Consider the following 27,868-nt stretch of genomic DNA (forward strand, 5'->3'; position numbering starts at 1 on the left):
ACAGAAGAAACTTTGAATGATAAAAGTTTTTGCGCTGGGTGACAGGTCACACTACAACTGTTATAAACAGCCTTTTAAAATCTTATCCTAACTCATCATTGTCTATGCTTTATGTTTAGACTTAAAAAAAAAATGTGTATGGCTTAGGGTTTTTCTAAACCGATTACGACTTTTTCTGCGGATGAAAAGATGTCAAGAGGGTTAGTCAGGGACCTATACCACCCCCACCCCCACTATCATAAATGGGGGTGCACTGTATTCGCACTAGAATGTTATCAAGGGTTGCTTGGTTACCGCTTCCTTATCGAACTTCCACTCAAGGGAACTGATGCTTTTCCTGTCTACCAATATGTTTCAAATATTCTGCTCTGTTATGACCTGCAGTGTGGCATCGCTGGAAAAACGACCTGCAAGCAGTGAGGAGTCGCCTGCAAAGCCCAGAGTACAAGTTGAGTAAGATCCGCTCATCCACCATCATGACAGACTACAACCCCAACTACTGCTTTGCCGGAAAGACATCGGCACTCAGTGAGCTGAAAGAAGTTCCACGCAAAAACATTACATTGCTAAGGTACGAATTCTCAGCATGTGTCCACCATATGTTCTCGGGATTCTAGTTAGTCGTTGGCAGCTTGGTCTTTGTTGTCTAGTATTTCAAATGGACTGGCGTATTTGGTGTATTAAAACAATTGATTTTGAACAGATAATAAGTCATCGGTATCAGAACGTACTAAGAAATAACTTGCCGATACCTCTATGTATATTTGACGTCCTCCCAAAAGGCCATAAAACAATCATTTGTGGTATCCAATGAGCCTTCTGCTGTGAATTTCAATGAGTTCTTTAATAGAATACTTCCAATCCATTTGAAGTGTGAGAGTGGCACATTTAGTTCATTAGCTGACATACTTTCAATGAAATGGACATTTATTCATGCAAATGCAGAAAGTTAACAATTTTCAGTAGCACTTATTAACATAACATTATTAACATCAACCCCTGCAACCGTTAAACAATTTAAACACAATGCAGAAAATATAAATATTAGTTGACTGTTATGTAGTGTTTTAATACATGCTCACCTAGTCTAATAACATCATTCTAATTGGTATTTTTTGATGTATGCCTTATAGCTAGAAGTCTTAGATCAGATAGTTTTTTAGGCACTTTGACTTACAAGTATTTTTTCCATACAAGCCTATATTAAACTCTAAACAGAATTGCATATCCATTTTAAAAAAAAAAATCACAGTCTTCCCTAAAATATTCATACTTCTTTGCTTTTTCAACAAGATTTTTGGAAGGTTTACTCCTCATACTCATGTTTGCAATGTCCTGCGGGTTAATGATATATTTAGTTGTCTACTTTGCAATGTAATGGGTTCTTTCGTACTATAAATTTCCCATCCTGAAATTCCACATTCCACCTGTCAAGGTTTTGCTTGTGTTCATTTATCACGCCTTGTGTTCACAGAGCTCTCGGCCACGGCGCTTTCGGTGAAGTCTACGAGGGTCAAGTCCTCGGAATGAACGCCGATAACGGCCCCATGCAGGTGGCCATAAAGGTCAGATATCAATCACCGTGTGTACCGAAACGCTTAATGACAGCTCGTCCTTGCCATGTTCATTACACATAATCCACTCAACGGGGGCGTTCCAACTCCTGCAAAGGTCACGCTGGTGGAGACAAATGGATATGATGAATTTTGTCGAACGACACGCACTTAAAGGTGTTTCTTTCTCTTGCGCAGACGCTTCCAGAAATCTGCTCAGAACAGGACGAAATGGATTTCCTCATGGAAGCGCTGATTATGAGGTATGCATCGCGTGGAAATGACATTTCAAAAAGTGCATCATCCAACATTCCCGCATTAGGAATATAAGGAAACTATTTACATAGTCTTTTATATCTTTTTACATCCTAATCCCACTAGCAATTTATCTATCAAAGCATCGGGCACATGTTTCTAATAACAGTTCTGCTGTCCATTTAGAACTGTCACCCTTACTTGGCCTCAGTTAACACATCAGGTTTTTATTCTCCACACACGTTTAGCGCATTCCAGCCAATGTCCAACATCGACATCAGCATGAACCCATAAGGGCTGTTTCGTGTTCATGGACACTCCTGGTAATAGTTATTCTTTGCACCGTAGGGGCATTGCTAATGTGATTTTGATTTATTATCGTCTGCGTTCTACTGTATCTTCCGGATAATGACTTCCGCGTCTACTGCCGCGCTCATCCTTTTTCCCATCCACCAAACGACATGACGATTAGGTCGTAATACTCTTCTTGTCAGTACACCAGCTGCCTCCTGGGATCTTAACAAATATGCATCCATATCTTGCAGGTTGGCGCCGTGTATTTTCAAGTAGACTCTTTGGCGGATTGAGTTGATTTTAGATGCTGTTTTCATTTTAAAGTACTTTGAAATCCCTCTGTGAGAGAAAGTGGCAGACATTCAATTTATCTGCACTGTGATAAAATATTTTGCCAAAAGCTGTAATTTTCATAAACATATGTCAACGCCGTTTAGATAAAAGTGCACATATTCGTGTCCATGGAGGAATGTTTGTTTGCTACAGCGGACATCAAGGCCGACAGCTTGAATATTAAATATTTAACAGCTAATAAAGGTTTGCCCCACGTTACTTCCCATAGTTCACCAGCAGGATCTTTCAGGTTTTTTACGATCTTTCTCAGCATAATACGTAACCTCAATCAGAGGTTTTTGTACGTTGGAAATTCATCGTAGACGGCTTTTTGTGAAGGACCTTTTACATCATGGTTCATCTAGCTTCGGTGTGGCAAGCGTAGGATCAATTCTTACTTAGTGGTGGTATGATTGTGATTGGTTGCCCTTCTCTACTGGTGACCAGTCAAGAGTGGCGTCCGCTTTTCGCCCAAAGTCAGCTGGGATAGGTCTCCAGTACCCCATGACCTTGACAAGGATAAGTGCAATTGAAAATGAATGAAGAAAGTGAATCTTTACAGCTTTGTGAGTCTCTGATATCGGCCTGGAAATTACTTTCCGCGAAAAAAGCCATGTCTCAGGGTAATGAAATCCTCAGCCTCTCAGATAACTGAAATGTAAGGGAAAGCCTGACTAGCTTATATAGTATATGATTCTGTACCCAGTCAGAAAATCAAGTTGGCTCTGTTTTGTTCAGGTTTTTTGTTTTGTTTTCATCTTTTCAAGGCTTTGGGGCTTAGTTACTAACTGAAGATGAACTTATTATTGTTTTATTTATTAGTTTCATAGTTTTTTTCAGAGAGGCAAGACACATAAAAAAAAGAAAGTTGACAGCATATTGTTCTTCTGAATGAAGCTGTGACTTAAAAGCATTGTTATGTTAAGAAAGAAAGATTTTCACTTTTGCAAAGGAGCTATATCTTCCATCACTCAGTCCTGAATGACTTTTATTGCTGGAACACTGTCTTAGGAGTTTGAGTTTATACTCCCTCTGTGGTTGTTTATATTGTGATGCTTATTAAAAATGCATCCAGACATAATAGGGCTTAAGGGGGCAGACAGAAAGAACAGACAGTGGTAATAGGGATACATTATGCATCAGAAACATCATTAAATATATGCTTCATGATTATCAGCAGTATTACAAATAGTGACGTCCTAATTTGATACTCAGTATTAGCACTCGATATTTTTGGAGTATGATGATTACATCGCAATATCGAATATTATCCCGTAGTTTGTCTTTTTGGCATTAGTAAATCAAAATGCTGCTCTTTAGATAGTAACTGAGCATTGTGTGATATTTGTAAAAGAGCATTTCTGACTTAATACCAAAAAAAATAATTTGATAGTTTCTGGTGACATTATGTTTTTGCTATATTTATACGAGTTCACATCAGAAGTAAAAAAAAAACACAAAACAGCAGTCAAAGGACACATTGTACATGTGTTTTGTCCTCCAAAACAATTTTGATGATCTTGGAGTATTCTTATCAATAGTATTGATTGACTACAGTACATTTGTACTGTGACATATCAGAATTACTATATCTAAATCTCTTATCTTGCAGCAAGTTCAATCATGAGAACATCGTCCGCTGCATCGGCGTCAGTCTCAACATCCTGCCACGCTTCATCCTGTTGGAACTCATGACCGGAGGGGACATGAAGACCTTCCTGAGGCAGAACAGGCCTCAACGAGTACGTCACTTTATACCCACATCTCACTTTGTGCTTGTGGCCACGCTTTTCAAAGTGAGACTTGTCGCTTTCAGGGCCGAGCCGCTTCCCTTAGTATGCGCGAGCTGTTGCAGATGGCCAGAGATATTGCAAGGGGTTGTCGCTACTTGGGGGAAAATCACTTCATACACAGGTATGTATACTCCATTAGTAGACAAGTACTTTGAAAGCATGCAGCCATTATTAGGATTTTTTTTTGGTGTTGACAGTTTGTATATTTTTTTTATAGAGATATTGCTGCTAGAAATTGCCTTCTGACATGCCTGGGAGTGGAAAGAGTGGCCAAGATTGGTGATTTTGGTATGGCGAGAGATATTTACAGGTTTGTTCATATTCTCATATCATATTGTTCATTTAGCACAAAATCTCATTAGAAAATTTGATTCATTCTAGCAGCTCAATAACATTTAAAGTCTCCTCAAGGGCTTCTTCTTTGAATTTGAGCCATACTCTTTATTATTATTTTTTTTAAATTAAAGCCAGAAAAAGAGCTCACCATGTCCTAAAACATGTTATGTTATTGTGTTACAATGGAGTAGAAGTACTGGATTTCTACTTGGATTAGGTCACTGTGACATACCTATTTTCTTTGTGTGCTCTTGCTAATTGGATTCTGTTTTCCTTTTTCTTATTTTTCTTTTTTAATTTTCCAGAGCTAGCTACTACAGGAAGGGTGGCCGTGCGATGCTGCCGGTCAAGTGGATGCCACCTGAGGCTTTCATGGAGGGTATCTTCACCTGCAAGACGGATACTTGGTGAGCACTCTAGCCCACATGACACTACACTTTAAAAAAAATGCCTTTAAAACTGGATGATAACTAAATAGTGGACTATATGATGGTTGAATTTCTTGTCAAAGTTTTTCTTGGACTCCCCCTCGTTATTTTAAGACACCACCATTTGTAAATGTGTTCATGGATTAGATTATATTAGATTAGATATCTTTATTCATCCCGTATTCGGGAAATTTCACTGTTACAGTAGCAAAAGTGTGAGAGAGAATACAGACACAGGAACAGACATTTTAGACATAAATAAATAGTTAATAAATACATGAATAAATACACAAATAAATAGATAGATAAATAAGATGTGGTAGCTTCACACTGTCTGCTTATTGATTTTGTTTTGTTAATTACAAACACAAACAATAACTCTCCAATTATGAGGTAAAAAATCCCTTGGAAAAATGCACTTATGATGATATAAAGCAGATATTGCTTCATAAAATAAATTTTTCATCATAAAAGGAAATGAGTATTCTTCCAGTAAATTACTTCACTAATTACAGGGTCTTTTCTTGGGGAGAAAAGTTGCTTTAGGGGGAAAAACATATCACATTTAACCAAATGAAAAACTGTCAGGGTGTGAATATTAAGGGAAAAAAAACAATTGACATACAACAGGGGCTTGATAAATGTTTAAAAAAAATGAAGAACACAATTGTAGAACCGCAAACACCGAGATTCGTCCCTTCAGGCATATCATCACTACAGAGTTGTTATTATAATGACTCAAAACAATAGAAAAAGCATCATGTCACCTCCTTTATTCACTTTAGTAGAAAAACTCCGTTTTGTTTTCTTCCTCAATTGATAGCCAATTTAACAAATGCATTTTTGCATCCATCCACAACCTTCAGTTATATTCTATAAAGAAAGAACAGCATTCAGTTAGCAAATATTAAATCACCATTAAATATACTGTGTATAGCCACTGTGGGTTCAATAATCCAATTTTGTTTGACATAAAAATGTATGAATGCAATATTTCTGTTGCAGCTTTCTGTGTAGAACAACAGAAATAACTCAAGAAGAATAACAAATATTTTTCAAAGGAAATTGTTCTCTGTTTGAACCTCACGGTTATTCTTATGATAACAATAAGGCATTTTGTACTATCACTGCTATTGTGGTGGGAATGTGCCATTAGTGGCAGTTTAACACAAAGAATACACACAAAAAATATGTCTAATGTATACATTCATATTCTATACCACCTCTACACCTGGAGTTTAGAAACTTTATGACAGAGAGCCAGAAACAATTCATATTATTTTATAATATTCCTTGAGAGGTACATTGGGAATTTCAAAGTAAAACTACATGAAAGTGTGTGCGTTTTGTAGTCATTTCACCACTTTTAAAGTACAAAAAGTCTGAATTATTTTGACAACATTGCTCTGCTCTTGCTCATCAATGAGTATGCATGCAAAATAGTCTAATGAAAAAAAAGTTTACCTGACAGCCACATGCACCCATCCAAAGAGCCACATTCGGCTCCCGAGCCACATCCCCCTACCGCTGCTCTACAACATCATGTGTTATTGTCTACTAATATTTATGCTCTTTCTGAGCATACATAACATCATTTAAAATGTGAAAATGTCATACAGTGTAAGGACAATAATTAACAAGCATTTAAAGGCACATTTCTGTAAAACACTCCAGTAGAATAATAAACCCAAAAGTGTAAAAACACCCAGTAGTGGACTGACTCACTAGTAGATATGCGTCTCCTTCTACAGGTCATTTGGAGTACTGCTATGGGAGATCCTTTCTTTGGGTTACATGCCTTACCCATGTAAAACCAACCAAGAGGTGCTGGAATTTGTCACGAGTGGAGGAAGGATGGACCCCCCAGAGAAATGCCCAGGCCCTGTGTGCGTATTTTTGAAGTTATCCGTCTTAAACTCCACAAGTGCATTCATGCCAAACAATTCATAGTTGTGTATACGTACTTTCAGATATCGGATTATGACCCAGTGTTGGCAACATTGTCCTGAACATCGACCCAATTTCTCAACAATACTTGAGAGAATCAACTACTGCACTCAGGTACACTTTATATCAACTTACTAAGTACACCTGCCATTTTGGTTAGGATAAAAAATAAAAACATGTGAATATTATTATTTGAATAAAACAAAACTACTCTAAGAGTTTGAAGGAATAAGTTTAGAGAGGAAGAACTTTTTTAGATATCCTTGAACTGGATCTCATATTTCATTATTTGTAATACCTTAAGGGCTTCTCTTTATTTGGTGTAAATTTGTTGAAATAAATTACTCCAACTGCATATTGGATTTGAATTTTTAATGTGATTTTTTTCATCGACTGCATGTTTTAGAACAAGATACCATATTATTTCATTTCCACAGGTGGTTGTAGTTCAATTTCAGGAGTTAAATTCAAACTGTAAAATCTTCTATATCACCTCACACAAAATGAAATATTCCTTCATTTTATTTTTCCATTTTGATGATAGTTTACAGAGCAGCAGTCTACATGAATAATTTCCGAGAAAAAGCAAAATAAATGGTGTTTAACATTGAATTCAACCACAGAAATAAATGAACTCATTTACAATTTGTGGCGATGAACTGTACTGATGTAAAATTGCTGTTATTCTGGAAATTTATGCACATTTCTCTTCTTTCCCTGTTACACCAGGATCCGGACGTGATCAACACGCCACTCCCAGTGGAATACCGTCCCACCGCGGACGATGATAGCGCTGGGGTTCTTCGACCTTCTGCCCACTCTCCCACCAGCTTCTCTCCCCTCCCCGTCTCCCTGAACTCCACCCTCGCGCACTCAACACATATCCCTCAGCCCACCAAGTCCCGAAACCTCCTTCCAAGAGGTCCGCCCATCCAGCGTGAGATGTCATCGTGCCGAGATTCAATCCCGGAGACCCCCAAAGCCGAAACGTCTCCACCTGTGGGCTCCTGGCCGCGTCCCGAAGCCCCCTTGCACCGATCTGGCTCCAGAGACGGCTCGTGTTCGGGTAGCCAACGGCTGAAGAACAAAACCAAGAATTTGTGGAACCCGACGTACGGCTCGTGGGTCTTGGAAAACTTCAAGGGCAAGAAGACGCTGGCCCACACACAGTCCGTTCCCCTCTCAAGCCCCCCGGATGACCGTGAAGTCTCTAACACATCTAACCACAAGCCTCCCAACGTCTGTACTTTGGCGACATGTCCTTCCCAGGCTCAGAGTAAAAGTCCAAGTAGCAGCGCCCCCTCTAATGTTGCCACAGATTTGGCAAAACTGCATAGTTTCCCGTGCGGAAATGTCAATTATGCCTATGACGAGCAGAGCTATGAGGCGGAAAGCTTGCCCTTGGTGGTCCAGACCAAAGCTCCGGAAGCTATTAAAAACACCAGCTCTGCCCCGAGTGTGTCCTCGGGGACAAGTCTAGGTTTAGGGTTTAGCCTCTACTCGCCCTCTTCCTGCATGCCTAAGCTGCTGCTCAAGCGGCACGCCAGCTACGGGCACGAAGACGTGAGAAGACACACCAAAGATGAGAAGCCCACAAGAAACAGAGACTCTGGTTTCTCTTTCTCCGAAGACCTGAGCGTAACCCCAATCTGAGAGGCCTCAAAGCAGGTTTCCGTCAAGTGGAAATCAAACTGAAATAACACGATAAATTACAAAATCAACAAAAAAACAACCATTTAATGACGCCACTGAGTGGGATTTGAAACCTGAAGTCAGGCTGAAGAACTACTGCAAGTTAAAGTTGGTTTAAACATTTGTGAGCTTTTCCACTAACCAACTGTTTCTTTTTGTAGGACATATGAAACCTGCTATATTTCAATGCTGGACGGATACAATAGCTGGACCCTTTCCTGCTGGAACCTTTTGATTTCCTATTCAAACCTGGGCTGTTTGCCTTATTCATGGCGGAGCAGTTTGACTGTAAAACAGGGAAATCGAGAATAGTGCAAAAAGGAACAAAAACAACAACAACAGCCTGTGGCAATGTCACATTCCAGTTGACCTCATTGTGTGTTTTCATCGCATTGTGTCCAAAATGCTGAAAAAAAAAATCTAATCATTTGGGGTTTGTTTTCATCTTCCGAAAGCACTTGGATATGTGACCAATCATTGCATTGTGTGTCCAGTGTAAGAATTTCTCTACATTTTGCTTTCCTCGAATATTCAATCCACAAAAAGTGACAAATTCACAATTCTAGGATGGCACTTTGGGACTTGTATTTTTCTATACAGAGGCTGGTTTTGAAAGAAGATAACATGAACTTTTAGCCACCTTTCTTGTCATTGTTGTCATGGCAATGGCTTCCTGTGGCAAAGTAGCAGTTTGTACAGCATGCGTCGCTCTTTCCTTGCTTTTTATTCAATTCAAGGGCAGGCCACAAAGAGCCTGTTCTAATTTTCTCTTCAACCTGTTGGGTAACTAGTTCCAAAATATAATGCTACCTTGATTTTGATCAGTTTAACTCATTCTACGTCTGATCTCATCATCTAGTAGTCCTCAAAATCTATTTCTTAATTTTGCATTGGTTTTACTCATTAAGTAATTACCGCATTTGTCAAGAATAATCAAGTTCTAAAAAAAAAGTATATTTGAAACATTTTTCCACCTTTTATATAGAAATTGGAGAATTATTTCTTCTTATTAAATCTAATCTATCAACCTCTTCTCCTAAAAGAATTTTAAGATTGTTTCACAAATTCCAGAAAAAAATTCCTTATGCTCGTTTACTGTGGTTTAGAAGTTGTTTTATTTAGCCTTAGGATATTGACTTAAAACAAACAGCTGTGAAATATTCGCTATTTTTCTACTCTACTTTATACACTGGACTAACATTTTTTCTTATTTTTTTCATGCATAATGTTTTATATTGCTACATATTTGTAGTCGATCACTGCCATTTAATATTACAACTAATTTGTTGTGGTATCTATGTTTACTCAGCAGGTAGAGGTATTCAACTGCGACATACCAAACAAGCTGCTCCATTCATGTGTGCTTTCCTACACGGAAATTAATATAATGTTCGGTATTTATGATTATGCTTTTGGAGTGTTCCTCAGTACTTAATACTGAATCGTAGATGTTTGTATTTTTACAATTTGGGTTATATAATTGTCTTTTTTTATGCTGATCTTTAGTAGCTTCAACTTAACTCATTCAATGTCATGAATGGCGATTGACCTCTGACCTATTTGAACTGGCAGTGATTACTGCCATCTTTCCAGTTCAAATTATTTGGACATCTATCACAGTGGGATAATTTTACAATAGAAATTATAATTGGAAGGGAAGAAAAAAAGTTTTGCTTATCCAAGAATCAAGTTTAATTTTCTTTAGCATGGTCTAACATAGTGTTTATACATTTTATTTTCTATTGAGTTGTGTTATTGGCTGAGTGTGAACTATGCAATGTATCCATCTGTCTCTCACATTTGCATCTAACCAAAATGTGCCCGACATGAATAAATAATAGTGATCATTTTTATGGTATTGTTACTTAGTAATATGGCAAATAAATAAGGGGAAAAACATCAAGAAGCCACATTAGTGTTTTACTCAGTTATACATCAATTCAATGTACATCTGTCAGAGTATATTAAAAGATAAAAACTATTAAGTACTAATAACCACTCCCACTAAAAAATATATATCTTCTCCTCCATTGGATGAATAGCAGACTCCCCATTTAGACCCATAAATTGAGCATTTTATTCTATCCTGACCTTGGCATCATTCATTCATTCATTTTCTGAACATCTTTATCCTCTCTAGGATCGCAGGGGGTGGTTGAGCCTATCCCAGCTGAGGCGAGGGACAACAACCGGTATCGGTGGCCAGCCGAGCGCACCTTGGAATCACATTTTAGCAAATAATGTGAATGATTGACAACACCCGAGAGAGGAGAATCGACTTCTTAGCTTCTCCTGCCTTGATACCATGTGGATAAAGTGAGTATTGCAAGTTATCTTTACCAGCTAAAGAAAAAATGGCAGCCATTGGCTGGAACTCTTCTAGTCTGTGCCTCCAAAAAGAATCACTCTTCAGCATCCCAAAATCAGAGACTGAAAATCTTTCAAATTTAAACAATGGCCAACCTCATCTGAAATATTGCAAAGAAAATGTTTACAAAAAAAGTGTATATAGTCCCTCCCCCTTTTAACCTTTTTATTTAGCGACTAAGCCTCCAACTGGTTAACCATATTGCTTTCAAAAGGGTTAAAGCCAATCCTGCAGATCCCTCAAAAAAAAATGTTGAAAGTTATTTGGACAAGACCAAAATGACTTTAAACGGTAAAAATCTGCTTAAAATTCTAGACAAGTATCTTGCACAATGCTGTCAAAAACATGTGTTGTGGTCATGTGACTTAGGCCAAGCATTAGAATATGGATAATTGCTTTCATTTTCAAACAGTAAATGTTTATACTGTACTCCTTTTTCCATATCCATTCTCCCTACGCTAAGATCAATGTAAAAGCCTTTGGCTAAATTAGAGTGAGGCATGTTAAAACATGTGTACAAAAGTACTGAGAAACACTGAATAATAAATGAAGCAATTTAGTTTCCTGAATCTTAATTTAGCATCTTATTAAGCAAATAACATACTTCCATAAAATGCCTCTAAATACATAGTGTATGTGCCTGTTTCCCACCACATTAAAACCTCCTTAGAAACCTGGAGACCTTCCTTCCCCCCACTTGCATGAACCCAGTTCTAGTTAAGACTCATTAACTGCTCATAACTTCCAGGATACGGATGAGGTTCCGCAGGCCCAAAAGGTAACCATCCTCGCGGTTACCCTCTCGCCAGGGAATGTCATGCTTCAACACGTGGCCCTCCGGCAAGGGGGTGGTCTTGCCAAAGTCAATAATCCACACCTGAGCTTTCCCCGTGTGGTCGTGGATGAAAAGAAAAGAGCTGCCAATGACCTGAATTAGAGAAATTCACATAATGACAGTATGAAAAAGGACATCAAAACAGAAACTAAGTAGTATAGTAAGACTTTGCATTAAACATCACAAAAAGAGGGACTAATTGATGTGTGAGGAAACATGTGATAATTTACAGTGATCCAATAATTAGTTAAATGATGAGATAAATTAAAAGACGAAACCTATGGAATATATGATGACCATAACAGGTTGGAGGTGACAAAAAGAAGAGGAAGTGACAAACCAGGGAATTAAATGAACAACAGATAAGCTTATGTTTAAGTGACACTTTCACATAAAATCTCTAACCAACTTTTGTCCAAGCCAAAAAAGGTAAACCTTGTCATTTTCAAATGTTTGTTGCATGTTACATGTTAGTTGGCTACTATGTTAAATATCACCATCATCATCACCTCATGCTGCTTGAAGAATTCTGATGTTTTCAGTGCCTGTTCGATCGCCACCAGTCTTGTCAGATAAGACTTCTGTGTCCAAAAAAAAAAAAAAAAGAATTTGCACATGGTCAATACATTACAGGCATTTAACTTTATTTTTTTATTGCAAAACATGGCTCATCCTCATCTTTAGGAATGAGAATGCAAGTAACTAAAGTAGATTTGAATATAGTGCGGCATAAAGTGTCACTATTTTTGTAATGTAGAATTTTTTGTGGTCAATTTATTGGACTAAAACCATCGCCTGGTGGTCTGCCTTGTGTGTGTGTGTGTGTGTGTTTTTTTCTTTTTAGGCAATAGACACTCATCTTGTCATCTTTGCTTTCAATTGAGTGGCTGCCACATACTATAAAGTTGACGTCGCCTTCAACAAAGCCCTTGAACACCTCCATGATGTCCTCCTCCGACCTGGTTTTCTTGAAGTCAGTCCGACACGTGCCATCACATTTCTGTAAGTACAATCATTGCATGTGTGATAGGCAAAACTAAACAATTTTACAACCATTTTCTTCTTAATTTTGTCCTAGTCTGATTCAGTGTCGGAACAAAATGTCAACAGTGGTCGGCCCGGGGGTGATGAGTATCTGCATTTATGCATGTTATAAAGTGCTCACACTTTTTCAGCATGCCAGCTACTAAAGAAATGATCAGGTAAAAAACATTGTATTTTTTATTCTTACAACTTTTATTTGTACATTGTTGCTTAACGACAAATGTACAATTCAACTTTATTAGTAAGCATTGCATTTATGTATGCATGTGTGCACATTAACACACTCCTGTTTTGTTGGGGTTTTGGTGCTGTGCGCATTATCGTGTCTTTTCCGCCCCTTTTGTCCCTCCTGGCTTCCCTTTCCTCTGCTGGCTAGCTTCAGTATTGACCTTTTTTTGGGGGGGTGAATTAAAAAATCCACCCTTGTTTTATACTCTCCCATTGTCCAACTGCAACCTCACTTTTTGCATCCAAAACGGGCCCTCCTAAAGGCCTGGCAATGGAATTCTATCAAAATAAGTCATAGGTCTGCCAAAGATTGTGACAGACCTCCAATCAATTTAGACTGGGACAGTTTTCTTGACCTAGTTTATCACGTCAAAGTGTCTTTTGTACCTTGATGCCATCTATCCTGAAGCCCATGGTGCTGCTGGAGCTCATGCTCTCCCTCCACTGCATATAGCGAGGTTTGGTGACTCCACGTTGCGAGTGTTCCTGGGCCGTCGGCCCTTCTCTATCCACCTCCACCATCTTGTTGTAAAGGTCCTCCCTCGGTTTGGGCCGCTCTCGTGCGCGAACCAGTTCTTCCTCCAAATATGTTCTACAAGTGTGAAGAGCATATTTACACGCCATCGGCATTTGGAAAAATAAACAGCAGAAGCTGTTTACATTTGGGGCGGACATGACTTGTACTTTCTGGGTGATTGACAAAAATAGTGATGATTTGACTAATGGGCTGATAAACAAGCTCATGTGACCCTTGTTTCAGTTTTTGAGCTGCACTTACTCTGCAGGGGGAGCTGAGCGGAAACTCCGGCGTGGGGGAAACAGAAAGCATTTGTGAGAGTAAGCAGAAAGTGTATGATTAACAAACAGGGAAGTCTCCAGGGACACCCTGAGAGCGTGAATGTGATGCAAACGTGTCATCATGCAAGCTAGTGTGTGTGGATGATTGCTTTATGAAGTGTGAGAGAGTGAAAAGGGAAGCAGAGGGGACATTCTGTTTACGCTTGTTCAGTGTATGTACAAACTGTGGCAAGAAGTGAAACATAAGACTTGCACTTAGAACAGGTGTTCCCTTATTGAGCTCTCTCTTTTTAGCATTCAAATGTCATCATTCTCCAAACTGAAAACAATGCTATAGACATGTGCAACCATTTTATCTTGTTAGTCTTTTCAATTGACCAGAGACCAGTCGTGGATTTTCTCAGGCGGAACTCTCATGAGAACAAGCAGGCAGAGTAGCAACTGTTATTGTCATGGCAACCTTGTATCAATGACTTCATTGGGTTCTGATAGTGGTAGGTTACACCTCCGTTTTGCACGATAAGTGTATGTGGGTGTTAAGGCAGAGCAAACACATCTGACTATAAGCCAGTATATATATGATTTCCCAAAAGTAAAAATCTTGATTTGATGAAATTCATTCATTCATTCTCCTCATAAAGGTTGCGGGGTGCTAGAGAAAATCCCAGTCAACTATGGGAATTAGGTGGAGGGACACCCTGAATTGGTTGTCAGCCAATCACAGGGCACAATGAGACAAACAACCATTCACGCTCACACTAGGAGCGATTTGGAGTCGTAATGAATACAATTTTAACACAAATTGGACAAAAATTCAAACAAATTTGGAGGCCAGGAATTACTTGCATTGTATATGAAAAGTATTCACATTTTTTTGCAGCAGACTGGGTCAATGACTTGGTAAGCAATGCAATGTTCCAAGTTTGTAAAGTTTTCTTGCATCCAATGCATTGTGCTTCATGTGTTTCTCTTCACTGGTTTGAATTACTCACTTAACTCTTTGTCCAGAAGCCAAAAGTCATTAAACCTGCACTTACCCATGGATGCAAGTAATGTAATTTGGTTCAGTTTGAATTTTTCCCTACGGCTATGCTAACTAAGTCAACACACAACTGTGCACACACAGTAATCATTGCTGTTGTCAATTGAATTCTGGCCAAGCAACTCAGGTAGCACCTTTTAAATATCGCAAAGTTTAAAAGCAAGACTAAGTTTATGCTTCTTCTAAATAAAAGTAAGAGCAATAGATTTTTATGCCCATTTAAATTTAGATTTAAGACATTTCATTAAAATTTTTAGGAGAATCTTAGACATTTAAAGGGCTTAAATTCAAATTTTGGGATTTAAGACTATGGCAGAGTGGGTAACTATTCCATAAAGGGCCGTAGTGGGTGCAGGTTTTTATTCTAACCCACAAACAGGACACTTTTTCATCAATCTGGTGCAAGTGAAGCTAAAAAACTGTCATACCTGACACCCATCTTGCAGTCCATGACATTAGGCAGGTCAAAGGCTGCCAGCAGGTCAGCCATGTGAATGAACGACTCTCCGTCTCTCTCTACTAAGCCATGATAAAGAGGCACAAAAGGCAGCAACGCGTCGCCTTTCAGCTTCTCAAAAGACTGCACCTCATTTTCTGAAAATTTCTTGAGAATGCTGCCTTCGTCTGCCGCTTTGAAGTTGCCTGCGATAACAGTAGATATGGTGTTATGATTCGGGAAAAAAAACAAATACTTATGGGATTTCAGATAGTACGACTTTACCTTTATGCCCTGCGAGTTGTACCCAGTTTAGCTTTCTTTTCTGGATGGCACTGAAGGGCCATTGGACCATGGTTTTCAACTTCCACCATGGCTTGTGTTGCTGGACAGATTATGATTACAATTAAAACATGTTGGCTTGTTTACTGTCATTGATGGGGATGACAGTAAAGGATAGGTCGACAAATTGAAAGAAGTACAAGGCTAAAATTGTGCAACCATTCACTTAACCTGTGGATGCACTTTGGATATTTTCCTTAGAAACATATCTTACACGGTGTGTTGTACTTGTACTTCTTTTCATTCATAACTACGTACAGACTGTACAAGATAAATACCATCTTTAGAAGTTTGAATATTGCTTTTGAGCTGGCCATGAGAACGGTCATTACAAGAAAGAACCTGTGCAGCCATAAAAAGTAACATATAAATTATGCATAAGATGTTGAGTGTTGTGAAATTGCCAGAAGTTATATTAATGTACTTAATGTTTGTAATGGCTTGTAGTGTCTTCACTTGTTGTTTATATGTTCCTCGCTGACAAGTACTCTCTGGCTTCTTTGTTTTTCTTTGAGATAATTACAAATCAGTGCGAAAGACATGGAAAAATGAGTCATTTAATTTTGTTGTTAACTGAAAATAGTTTTATTTGACACAAAATGGTGAATGTAACAGCCAGTAGTTATCTGCATCTGGATGTAATGCATTAAAAGACCGTTTGTTTAAAAACTAAATACTAGTTTTTTTTCTTGTGAAGACTATATACAAGTTGATTGGTTGGCAACCAGTCTAGTATGATGTAGGAAATATTTTGCTTGGAGTTACTTAGGATAAAGTGTAAAATAAAAATGGTAACATTAATCTGTTTCAAGACTTTATGGGCATGTATTTTCATTGTTTTTTTATACCAGCTTTTGTGTAATCTCCACCATCATCCATAAAAGATGATTTAAATCCCATGCAATTTTGACATCATTTCCTTAACCAAACCAAAGAATGAGCCCATTCTAAAAATGGCATTCCATGTATTTTGTTTTATAAGTTCATAATCAGTATGCTACATGAATAAATTAAATCCCATGGAAGCAGTAATGTAATGTCTCGGAGTGCAAAATGGTTATCTTTAATGACTATTGTCGGTTTTGTATTTAAAAAAACAACAACAATACAAGTATAATTACTTTTAACTGTATTGGATTTAAGGTGTAGAGACATTATTTTTTTTCTAAGAAGGCATAATTTTAAGTTTATATGTTGTTGAAGGTTTTTAGGTCACATTTTCTTTTCCACACATTTTCATTTTTTCCCTCATGACGGCTTGCAGGATTTAAAAAAAAAGGGGGTGAAAAGGACGGAAAGCAGCACCGAATGACTCATTTTCTTGTCAGATATGTTTATTCTACATGGTTGTTTGGGGGGGGGGCCTCGTCTCCTCGACTGCTGCGAACCCCCCCTCTCCACTCTTTTTTTTGTAACACACACGGATATGCAAACACACAAAAAAAACAAAGTGACAGCTTGCATATTTCACAAACACACAGCAGTGCTTCACACTGTGAGGGAGCTGTCTGTTTTATTTCCCTCTCGTAAAAGTGGGAACAGCTGAAATGGTGTAGACTTTTTCTGCAATAACATTATCACATTTCTATAAAACATGGCAGCTTGTTTGGAAAGGTTGATAAGGTTATTTCCAAGAGCCAATGTGATGTGATGATTTTGACATGTTATCCTCCTCCAAAGATGGCTTGGGGTTATTATGTTATACGTATACCGGGGGGTGTCAGACTCGGGTTGGTTCGCGGGCCGCTTTAACGTCAACTTGATTTCACGTGGGCCGGACCATTTTGGATATAAAATTTTGATTTTTTTTAAATAAATGGATTAAAATAACTGGATTAAAAGTCCTGAATATTCAGTTTATTTTTATAGATTTAAAACAATGTTTATTTTAGCTTTTGAATATATTTTTTTTGATTTTGCGAAATGATTTTTTAGCTAAAAACACAGAGAAAAATGATTAGAAAATTACAATTATTGATTTAAAAGGGGGGAAATCAGTAAATTACATATACATCTATACTCTTCATTTTAATTTGATCCTAAAACAGAAAGTTGGCACTCATGATTTACCTTCCAGGGCCACACAAAATGATGCGGAGGGCCAGATTTGCCCCCCCCCCGGGCCGCCACTTTGACACATGTTACATACTATGTGAAATGATGGAAACAGTAGACTCAAAGAAAATACTCTGGGGTTGGCGGTGGACTTTCGGCTGGGACTTTCAATTATGAGTGCTGGCAGTTCTATTTTCGTCAACGGCAGTCAATTAGTTCAGTAGAATAGCTGTACAGGACAAATGATGACACTTGAAATGTAATTTAATAATTGAATACGTTTTTTTTCAAGGATTTTTGTTTAAAAAAAAAGAAGCACCCGTTCTTTTTTATTCCTTGGCCCGCATCAACCAGAATATATGTGTTTTCTTAGCATGCATATTACTAACATCACTCCCTTTTACAGCAGATATATTCAGTGTTCTAAGAATGTCGCAATTTACAGATTAGATACTTTGAGCATTCAGGGTTCTCTTGAAATGTACTTATAGTAGGTGTAGTCTATTCATTTAAAACTGAGTATTATTTAAAAGCCAAAAAAATGTCTTAAGAGGGTCATTGTCAATGATGGCTTTCTGCAAATTTTATATACATATACACATTGGCATATTTTTTTTGTTGTTGTTGTAAGCATTGCAGCCTGTTTTGTGATTGTCCACAGATTCCTGGTGTGCGGGACACCACGGCTGACAAAGCAAAGCTGATTCAAGCGGTTGCCCATGGCAATACTGTGAGTACAGACTGCATAGGCACTCACTTCCAAGCAGCCATTTGAACAGGCAGACATATTAGACTGACAGACCCGATGACTAATACCTCATTTATTAAAGGGTGCCTACTCCTTTTTAGAGGGCAATTCCAGACTCATTAGCATATTAACATTAGACAAATCACAAGCATTACTTGTGAAATACTGCTTTTTAATATTGATGAATATGTGGTATTGACTTCCTGCACTGGTGGTTTTGATAAATGTCAAAGCTATATTTGCTTTTGGAGGGAGAACATTATTACACAATGTTATGTTAGCCTTCTCTAATGTGAGTTTGTGTGGGTGTAGAAGGCCACTGACAAAAGATAACACTGATCAATATATTCCTCTTTGAAGCATTTTTTTCGTTATTATATTCAGGGATAGAGGATAGTAGTAAAATGTGAATATGTATGCATAATGGGTCATTTGTATTGACTTTGTTTAAGAGACAATGACAAGTACAGTCCTTTTATGGATAAGATAGGCATGCATACGAGTGCAAGAGCAAAATCTAGTCGTGACAATGTTGACATAAAGATGAAACACTACAGTGGCTATGAGGACAGTCTGTCTTGCAGTTCTCTAAATCTGAGCAAGAATTGGAGGAAAAATCCAAACCTTCCATGGCAAGTACACTATGATCTCTGGAATTGTGTTAAATAAAAACATGTTTGGTGTGACTGCCTGATTCAAACGACTAATTTTAAGGCCAATTTTAGCATCGTGGAGAACCGTTGGCTGTCGTGAACAACAGTTTAAAGTATGTGTGTTGTCCATGACGCCTCTTGGAGTGTACAGTAGTACATACCGACTGCTGATCTGGCTCACGACCATGTGGCAGAAAGTATGCCATCCTACGTCTTCCTACTTTTTGTTGATTACTTTTGAATTTTGCTTTCTTGTGAACACTCTCTGTCTCTTACCGACATATTCCCTAAATGCTAAAGACACAAATTTGTCTTCCTTCACCCAGTGCAGACAAATTAAATATTGAAACCATTTTTTTGTTGTTTCGTTTATAGCAAATATGTTGATTTAAGAAAAAAAAATGGTGTAGTCTAGGAAGGCATGAGGCAGATTAAGCCACAATTTTTCTCACCCAAGAATGTTAACATGAACATATTTACACCCTCTGCTTCTGTTTAACTCAAGGCCGGCCACTCCTTTGAACCCCCGAAGCTTGTGTGCTTAAGGAGGAACGGAATTGGGAACTTCAAAGACATGCAAACTGCAAATGTGCACCACAATTGCAGGATATTTGTTTCCCCAAATAAAAAAAAATGGAAATAATCTCTTTCAAAATGTTCCACACAATTCTATTACAAGATCATAGTATGAGAGTTGTTTTTTCCACTTTCTTTGATTCTCTTGTTCTCCCTTTTTTCATTTATAGCTGCTGATAGTGAACTGATATTATGAATGAGGAAGTTGCACCAAGGCAATTTTCAATGGAAAGTTAATATTCATACACACATCCAAATACCAATTGTTATCATTTCTATAACACACTTTTTTGCCCACTGAGAGCAATTTGGGGTTCAGTGTGTTGTCCAAGGACACTTCACCATTGGAAACGGTAATTAGGGAGTCAAACTAATGACAATCCACTCTACCAACTGTGGCACAAACAGCTACCGCACTTGAAACCACACGCCATTTTGTTAAAATCAATTCTTTTCCTACATCTTGTCTTAACAAGGATCATGGGGGTGCTGGAGCCCATCCCAGCCGACTATGTGCACCAGGTGGGGGACACCCTAAATTGAACAGTCTGTACATATAATCTTACATGAGTGTTTCCTCCAAAAGTGTTTGCATTCTTAGCCATACTATCAGTGGCATTCAATTTTAAAGCTTTAATAGAATTTCCAAAATACAGAACTTAATGGTTGTTGTTTGTCATAAAGTGTTTTTGCCCCAAGAGTGTCCTGAAGTCAACACGACTTGTTGTTTCAGTTTTTGCACACTGCTAGGCTCATAAAGACGTTGAAGGCTTTATATAAGCCATTAAACATAAGCAGAAATAACCTAATTTTCCTGGGCCTAATGACATTGCAAGATGCTTGTCTTTTCTAATGGGAAACATTATGTGTGACTTTGTCCAATATATCTTTATTATGATGTCAAAAAAAAATGTACACAAGGACGGAGAGTGGCTCTAAACCTCAGAAATGTAGAAGTGGCTCATTTTCTCCACTAATCTGGTGGCAAAGTGCTCACCATGACATTTTATGGCACTTGAAAATCAAGCGGGCAAATAGAATTTTATCACTGTGTAATTGGACCCTTATTTATTGTCTGAAAGGGATCCTTCGGGAGGATGTTGTTTGCGTTCCTCTGTTTATGTACTTCACTTATTCAGAATTTATCAATTAGGCCCTCTGTTGTATGGGAAATTATAGCAATGTCAGCAACACAGGTCATTCATTATACTATTTGTAGCGCTGCTTTAATTGATTAATGTATGGAGTGCAAAAAAAACATAAGACATCTTCTAAACACTGCAATCCTGTTATTATACCATCTATTTTCCTGTATTTCTAAATGTACTGTGGATCATTGATATTTACTAGAAATAGGAAACCAAAATAACCATAAAGTGCAAATATTCTTGAAAAATTGTTCCCTAAAAGTGAATCTTTCTGCCAACTTTTGGATTCAAAACATTGGAGTAACAGTCCATAAAATGAATGTTCAAATTATAATGTAAATATACAATGTACAGTGTCTTTGTGTACACTGATAAATCTGATTATGTACAATGGCTGAGGGGAAGAACAAATACTTAAAAGGTATTATACATTTTTTTAAAAATTTAAAAGTGACATAGTATGTAGATCATATTTTGTAAATATATAATAATGGTGGACTGACCTCCCCAGTGTCCACAAGGGGCTCCAGCATGACAATTCCTTTGCTTTTACTCTCGTTGTCACTGAGCAGATCATCCTCCGATTCCACTGCAGAGGAACCAGTGGAGGAGACGGAGGAGGTGGACAACTTTCGACGAACGCTGCCGTCTTCGGTCTCGCCTTGTCTCCAGTCTTCCTGCTGCATCGCCCGCGAGAAGCCGCTCCCATCTGGGGTGATGGTCACCTTGGGTACCCGTGTTGTTTCCATCACAGTGCCGAATGTGCGCGTCGGTTCCATTCGCTAGACTCACTGTGGGAGTTCATCGCAACTCTCTGGAACTCAGTTGTCAAAAAAAAAAAAAAAAAAAAAAAAAAGTCAGCCTCAAGTGGTGGGAGTTCCTACGTTGGTTTGGCATTGAACGCATATTGGCGGAACAGAAAAATAACCTTCGAGGCTTGTGTTGCCTTCAGGTGTTGGGGTTCGTGAGGACTTTTCCAATATTTAAACAGCTAACGCGACTTCCTAGTTGCGTCTATGTACCCATCACCGCTTCTGAGCGGAGGTGTGTGCTGCTGCGAGATGCGCGTTCTTGCACCATACGCATGCGCACTCTGGCCAAAGTCCGTGGCTTGTGTATGGATATAATATATTTGATTTGTAAATACATAAATATATTTGATGTATAAATAAACATATATATGATATATAAATACATATATTATGTATACATTAGGATGTGTGATATATAGATATATTTATACATTTTAAATGCCATTCCAGGCACTTGGTCAAATTAGATTGAACGTCTACCGTCGTCAATGGCAGATCTTGAGATAATGCGATAAAAAAATTAAGAGTTTGTCATTTTCCGTGCCATCCTTTAGACGGCGATCGTGCATTGCCTCACTCTATACAGCGTAGAAGAAAGGCAGTGTCAATTGCGATTTGCCGTACTGTTGAAAAAGCGCGTCCTGCATTTTCTTGCAAAAGAGCGTTATATCACGTTTCATTTGTCCTTTCCTTTTATGCGTTAGGAGGACCAACATGTTTGCCGTCAGAAACGCTCTCCGCCTCAACCCGAAACTGACCATCCCCGCCTTGGCAAGAAGAGGATGCGCCGGAGCTGCAACCCCGGTGGACGATGTGGTCAACGGGCTCACAGATGAGCAGATTCAGGTTAAACAAACACTACTCATATTACAACGTTTCTGCTAGAGACACGACGACTTTAAATTTGTGTCTCGTATTGAGCTTTATTCACAACCGGTACTAATTTTGATCTTGAACGCAGCACGCGTGACAAGATGACATAACATCTAACTTGTGTTGCATTCAGGATCTTGGTAGTATCTGACCTAATGTAATATTATAATTGCTCTTTTGTATTGTAATACGTTCAAAACTATAAGCTAGCTTAAGCATTCTTTTGCACATTTACATTGCAAGGTGACACTGTCAATGGATTTGTATTGAAGTGGGTGGCTTTCATAACGTACCCTTGATTGGGTGGCAGCCTGCCATGCTATATAAAGTTAGTTTCTGTCTGAAATATCTAAGAATATCTTTCATATTGGATGTTATTTTTTAGAATACACTTTTTTTGGGACTTTTACTTGTACAACTTCGCTTGTGGTGAAGCTCAATGGATGCATTTGTATGTACTCTAATGTTGTGGCAGTGTACCGTAATTCCTCCAATACATGTTCATCTAAATGCAATAATACTACTTACTAAAACATTTCCTGTGGGTATAATTAACATAATTTATACATTTTGAACCTAGTGTGTTTGCATAAATTTCCCATGAAATTAAAATATATTGCTGTGTACCTCAATCAAAAATATAGAAATGCATCATCTGGTCATCTGCTTGTGAGTGAAAAGAGGAATGTGTGTTATCCTAATCATTTTTGCCATCCGTGTAATAAGTTTTTTTTTTTCCTCTTTGTCTTCCACAGCTCAGGCAAAGTGTTCGTAAATTCTGTGCAGAAAAACTTGCACCCCTTGCTGATGAGATAGACAAGAAAAATGAGTTTGTAGGGATGCGGGTGAGTTTTAAGGCTTTTCTACTGCTTTTCTGTTTAAGCAATGCACTGCGATCATCTTATGTTGTGTTATCAGGAATTTTGGAAGGACATGGGTGATATGGGGCTGCTTGGCATCACCGCTCCAGTGGAATACGGAGGCACCGGATTGGGCTACCTCGATCACGTTATCGTCATGGAGGAAATGTCTCGCGTGTCGGCGGCCATCGCTCTCAGCTATGGCGCCCACTCCAACCTTTGTGTCAATCAAATGGTGCGCCACGGCAATGAGAAGCAGAAAGAAAAGTACATGCCAAAGGTTTGTATGCATGCACCAACTGCTTTTAGAATAGACTAATTCCAGAAAGTTAATAATTGTTTGATATTTGTCATTTATTTGCAGTTACTGACTGGCGAGCATGTGGGTGCCTTGGCCATGAGTGAGCCGAACTCTGGCTCTGATGTCGTGTCAATGAAACTCAAGGCGACAAAGCAAGGTAGTTTAAAAGTTCATTAAAGCTTAGCTTTAGGGTTTTTTTCTATTGCAAAATTGGTTTTAATCTGTTATTTGATTATAGTTATTGTTTCAAATCATAATTTATCATTTTTCATTTTCCACTTTTGTCCAAATTTTAACTTAACCACTCCCACAAACATAATTTAAATGCATTCTGATGCAGGCATGATAGCAACAAATGCAACTACGCTGAGATTTTTTTTCATGTGTTTTTGTTAGCTAATTGTTATCAAATTTTTGAAGTTATTTGACTTTCGGTTTCAAAAACAAACACAATGACTACTTATGCAGGATCTTGCATATGTGCCCACTCACACAGATCTTCTACATGTTTCCCCCAGGTGACCAGTATATTCTGAATGGTAACAAATTCTGGATTACCAACGGACCAGATGCTGATGTCCTCATTGTATACGCCAAGACAGACCCAGAAGCTTATCAGAGAGGCATCTCGGCATTCATCGTTGAAAAGGTGTGTGTTCAACAATTCATTTGAAAAATCCTGTAACATGATGTTTTTTACACTTCCATGTGGTCTTATCCAATAGGGGATGCCAGGTTTCTCTACTGCACAGAAACTGGACAAACTGGGAATGAGGGGGTCCAACACATGTGAGCTGATTTTTGAGGATTGCAAAGTCCCAGGTGTGTTTTCAGGAATCACTTGTGATGTGCGAAAAAAAGAAGTGCAAAGCCTCTGGTTCTGAGGTAAACAGGTTTTTTTTCTATTTTAGAGGAAAACATCTTGGGTCCATTAAACAAAGGGGTCTACGTGATGATGAGTGGTCTGGATCTGGAGAGACTGGTACTTGCAGCTGGACCTGTGGGGTCAGTACTTCATGGGATTAACACTGAACGGCTGCACATTTGTATATTGTTTGCAATATAACTTTTATGTAATTTCTTCCCATGCAGTATCATGCAAGCTGTTTTGGATGCTGCAGTCCCCTATTTACATATCAGAGAAGCATTCGGAGAGAAGATTGGAACATTTCAGGTTTCTATATTTAATGTTTTAAATAGAAAAAGGACCTAAAACTACTGTGAATTTGTCTTAATCCATGTGTGAATCTGATGCTTTTTTTAACAGTTAATGCAAGGCAAGATGGCAGACATGTACACCAAGTTGAGTTCCAGTCGGCAATATTTATACAATGTCGCCCGGGCCTGTGACAAAGGACACTTCAGTGCCATGGTGAGCCACTCTAATTACTATACATATATGTACACTGTAATTCACACTACAACACCATTATTTTGGATGGCATTAAGCTTTTATGTGCTTTTTACTCAGTATGGATGCAAATTGAACTTGCTAAGTAATATGCAAAAACCTGAATAATTTTCCAGTACTTAGGCTCAACTGGAAAACTAATCGTCAAATATTAAATCAATCTCAATAGTCCCAAGTGAGGGGAGACGGGCAAAAATATGTTTGTTTGACATAAATCTTGAGAATAATTTTCAAACACTGTATACTTTTAAGAAATTGCATGATGGCTTTTGTGCCATTAGGTTTGACTGATACAATCTGGACTGTTTGGTTGGGATTTTAAAAGAAAATCTGGAGATTTGGAGATTGGTGGTTGAAATTATTGTTTGACTTTCAAATTAAAAGTTTTGTGTAATTGTTTTGTTTAGATTTTGACATTCAATGTAGTCATTTTCTTGTTAACTTGCAACTAACTCACAGATGTTGTCACTTTCTTTGCTACTGCAGGACTGTGCTGGGGTCATTTTGTACTGTGCTGAGAATGCTACCCAGGTCGCTTTGGATGGCATTCAGTGTTTGGGTGAGTCATAAAATGTCTGTTTTATTATTAACAATCGACAGGTCAAGTAGCATATGAAAGAAAATCAAGGGAAAGGGCAATCATTCAACATTTAGACTGGCTCAACCAGCATGGGTGTGCTCCAGCACACAAATAAACTGAAGGCTTTGCTGGCATGACCGACCACAACTAGTTAACTCATATTTACAAACACAACAAATCTGCACTGAGTTACTCTTCCCCTGATATAAGGAATATGTATCTATGTACAGTTTGGGAATTGAGGTCGTATAAATTGTAGTTGCATTCCAAATGAATGCTTGTAAACAAACACCCATTGCCATCCCTTTTAATTAGTCATTCTGCCAAGTCTGAATGCACTGGGCGATAATTGTTTTTATTGGTCTTAGTTGCATAATTAATCGGTCCATCTCTAGACTGAACTGAACTCATTTGCATAGAACTTGTCAATTATATTATGTTAAAGATGAATATGTGAAACCAGTTGCATGCTCATAATTATGTTAAACATGAATATGTGAAACCAGTTGCATGCTCATAATTATGTTAAACATGAATATGTGAAACCAGTTGCATGCTCATAATTATGTTAAACATGAATATGTGAAACCAGTTTCATGCTCATAAAGTTGGAAAAAATCTCTGTAGAAATTAGGGTTTTACACAAATTGGTACTACTTAGCTCATAATGGCTATATTATTTTATTAGGGTTTCTGATTTAGGGAATGAAACTTTTTTTTAACTGGGAATCATCTGCAATCATCTGACATAGTCAAGTAACTATGTTTAAGTGAGAGGAGGATTTTCATTGAGTCAAGCCTTATCTGATAGGGTAAAAAATACTTTGCTGCTATCTTGTGGTGGCTATAGAAATGAAATGTAGGGTAAGAGCTGAATTTCTTTTCAAAAATATCAATATCAGCATCACTGTTTTTCCGCCAGGTGGTAATGGCTACATCAACGACTATCCTGTGGGACGCTACCTGCGGGACGCCAAACTGTATGAAATTGGCGCGGGAACAAGTGAAATCCGCCGCCTTATTATTGGACGATCCTTCAATGCCATGTTTAAATGAGAGAACATTATGGAAAACACTCCGTCAGCCAGAATACAATTTTGTTTAAAAAAACACCTCTTCACACCATAACGGCCTTAACTTATTTGACTCGTCAGTGTGGCTAACCTGCATCATATTTGGGCATCTTTTTTCACTGTTCATTATATACATGAAATTATGAAGCGGTAATTGTCTGAACACGTCAATACAAAGTAGCCTTACTGTCCACTTTTTGATATAAAACAATTACAAAATTATTTTGTGAAAGGCTCCTGTAACAGAAGTTCATTTTTGCATTTAAATTCTATTAGATTTGGACATTTTTACTGCCTATTCTTTTCCAATTTCAGACCCTCCAAGGCAAACAAAACTGATTTTGTTTTGTTTTGTTAACACTCCTAGTTCAACTGTTGTTTATTCTGTACCTCATCTATATGGAGGGCACCTATTTCGAATGAATCAAGATATCATATTAGCATTTATAAAAGAAAATTCTTAGTCATAGAATACTTTGAGAAGGAAATTGCACTCATGATTGTGAGTATGCAAAGGGATTTGGTTGAGCTTAGGTTTCATTCCAGGATGTTTGGTGCCAAGTGCTGCTGCTGGAATCAAACCAGAACAATCAATATTGACTTTTTCTAGCCTTCCAGGTGTCCTTTTGTAATATCCTTTCATAATCTTGCATTGTTGATAGAACAATTCAGTTCACGCAGAAACTAAACACTTGGACTTGGCAGTAAACAATATTAGTGTCCTGTGTTAGGGGAGTGTAAACAGGTTAAATGGTTGTAATCTTGTATAGTCCCCAGAAAGCAGTTTTTCTCCAAATGTCCTTGAATTTGAAGATATATAAATGTACAGAACATCATGTAAGGTCATCTTTTGTGTGCAATAAAAAGCAGCATTTTTAAAATGTTCTATATTGTATACTGATTATCTAGTCTTTCGTTGTGGTTAATAATATTGCATTTTATGTCCAAAAATCAGTATATTATGTCCAGAAATTAGTATGTGTCCAAAAATTAGGATATTGTGTCCAAAAATTAGTATCTTGTCCATAAATTAGTATATGGTGTCCAAAAATTA

The 27,868-nt window shown here is 38.0% G+C and overlaps 3 protein-coding genes across 3 annotated transcripts in view; 2 read left to right on the forward strand and 1 right to left on the reverse strand.

Moving 5' to 3' along the window:
• The window catches only part of ltk (leukocyte receptor tyrosine kinase), a 35,053-nt gene extending 25,576 nt beyond the window's left edge, over positions 1-9,477 (forward strand). Inside the window, exons 20-29 of the mRNA XM_077731150.1 lie at positions 385-571; positions 1,475-1,565; positions 1,752-1,816; positions 4,048-4,177; positions 4,252-4,349; positions 4,446-4,538; positions 4,870-4,971; positions 6,744-6,878; positions 6,963-7,053; positions 7,669-9,477. Coding sequence (XP_077587276.1) covers positions 385-571; positions 1,475-1,565; positions 1,752-1,816; positions 4,048-4,177; positions 4,252-4,349; positions 4,446-4,538; positions 4,870-4,971; positions 6,744-6,878; positions 6,963-7,053; positions 7,669-8,592 — 1,916 coding nt within the window. The 3' untranslated portion in view covers positions 8,593-9,477. The remainder of the gene's footprint in view (positions 1-384; positions 572-1,474; positions 1,566-1,751; positions 1,817-4,047; positions 4,178-4,251; positions 4,350-4,445; positions 4,539-4,869; positions 4,972-6,743; positions 6,879-6,962; positions 7,054-7,668) is intronic.
• An 822-nt stretch (positions 9,478-10,299) lies between these two features.
• Positions 10,300-21,940, reverse strand: itpka (inositol-trisphosphate 3-kinase A). The gene is made up of 7 exons (XM_077731151.1): positions 21,408-21,940; positions 15,668-15,767; positions 15,375-15,588; positions 13,494-13,698; positions 12,733-12,834; positions 12,344-12,415; positions 10,300-11,927 (listed from the first exon to the last, which is right to left on the reverse strand). The coding sequence occupies exons 1-7, from the start codon at positions 21,681-21,683 to the stop codon at positions 11,727-11,729; spliced, it is 1,170 nt and encodes a 389-aa protein (XP_077587277.1). The 5' UTR covers positions 21,684-21,940; the 3' UTR covers positions 10,300-11,726.
• A 347-nt stretch (positions 21,941-22,287) lies between these two features.
• Positions 22,288-27,709, forward strand: ivd (isovaleryl-CoA dehydrogenase). The gene is made up of 11 exons (XM_077731901.1): positions 22,288-22,562; positions 23,345-23,434; positions 23,508-23,729; positions 23,814-23,907; positions 24,269-24,399; positions 24,476-24,572; positions 24,662-24,755; positions 24,843-24,924; positions 25,018-25,122; positions 25,648-25,720; positions 26,664-27,709. Exons 1-11 carry the CDS (start codon positions 22,431-22,433, stop codon positions 26,795-26,797), a joined length of 1,254 nt encoding a protein of 417 aa, XP_077588027.1. The 5' UTR covers positions 22,288-22,430; the 3' UTR covers positions 26,798-27,709.
• The last annotated feature ends 159 nt before the right edge of the window (positions 27,710-27,868 follow it).

Source organism: Stigmatopora nigra, chromosome 13 (genome assembly GCF_051989575.1).
Source record: "Stigmatopora nigra isolate UIUO_SnigA chromosome 13, RoL_Snig_1.1, whole genome shotgun sequence".
In the NCBI taxonomy this organism is placed as follows: Eukaryota; Metazoa; Chordata; class Actinopteri; order Syngnathiformes; family Syngnathidae; genus Stigmatopora; species Stigmatopora nigra.

Excerpts from the sequence above, each read along its gene's own strand:
- itpka (XM_077731151.1), bottom strand. The coding sequence starts at position 21,683 with ATGGAACCGACGCGCACATTCGGCACTGTGATGGAAACAACACGGGTA. Across the intron at positions 15,768-21,407 it reads CCCTTGTGGACACTGGGGAG|CAACACAAGCCATGGTGGAA; the intron begins GTCAGTCCACCA and ends TAATCTGTCCAG. Across the intron at positions 12,416-12,732 it reads AAGGCGACGTCAACTTTATA|AAGTCTTATCTGACAAGACT; the intron begins GTATGTGGCAGC and ends TTTTGGACACAG.
- ivd (XM_077731901.1), top strand. The coding sequence starts at position 22,431 with ATGTTTGCCGTCAGAAACGCTCTCCGCCTCAACCCGAAACTGACCATC. Across the intron at positions 24,756-24,842 it reads CTTGCAGCTGGACCTGTGGG|TATCATGCAAGCTGTTTTGG; the intron begins GTCAGTACTTCA and ends CTTCCCATGCAG. Across the intron at positions 25,721-26,663 it reads GGATGGCATTCAGTGTTTGG|GTGGTAATGGCTACATCAAC; the intron begins GTGAGTCATAAA and ends TTTTTCCGCCAG.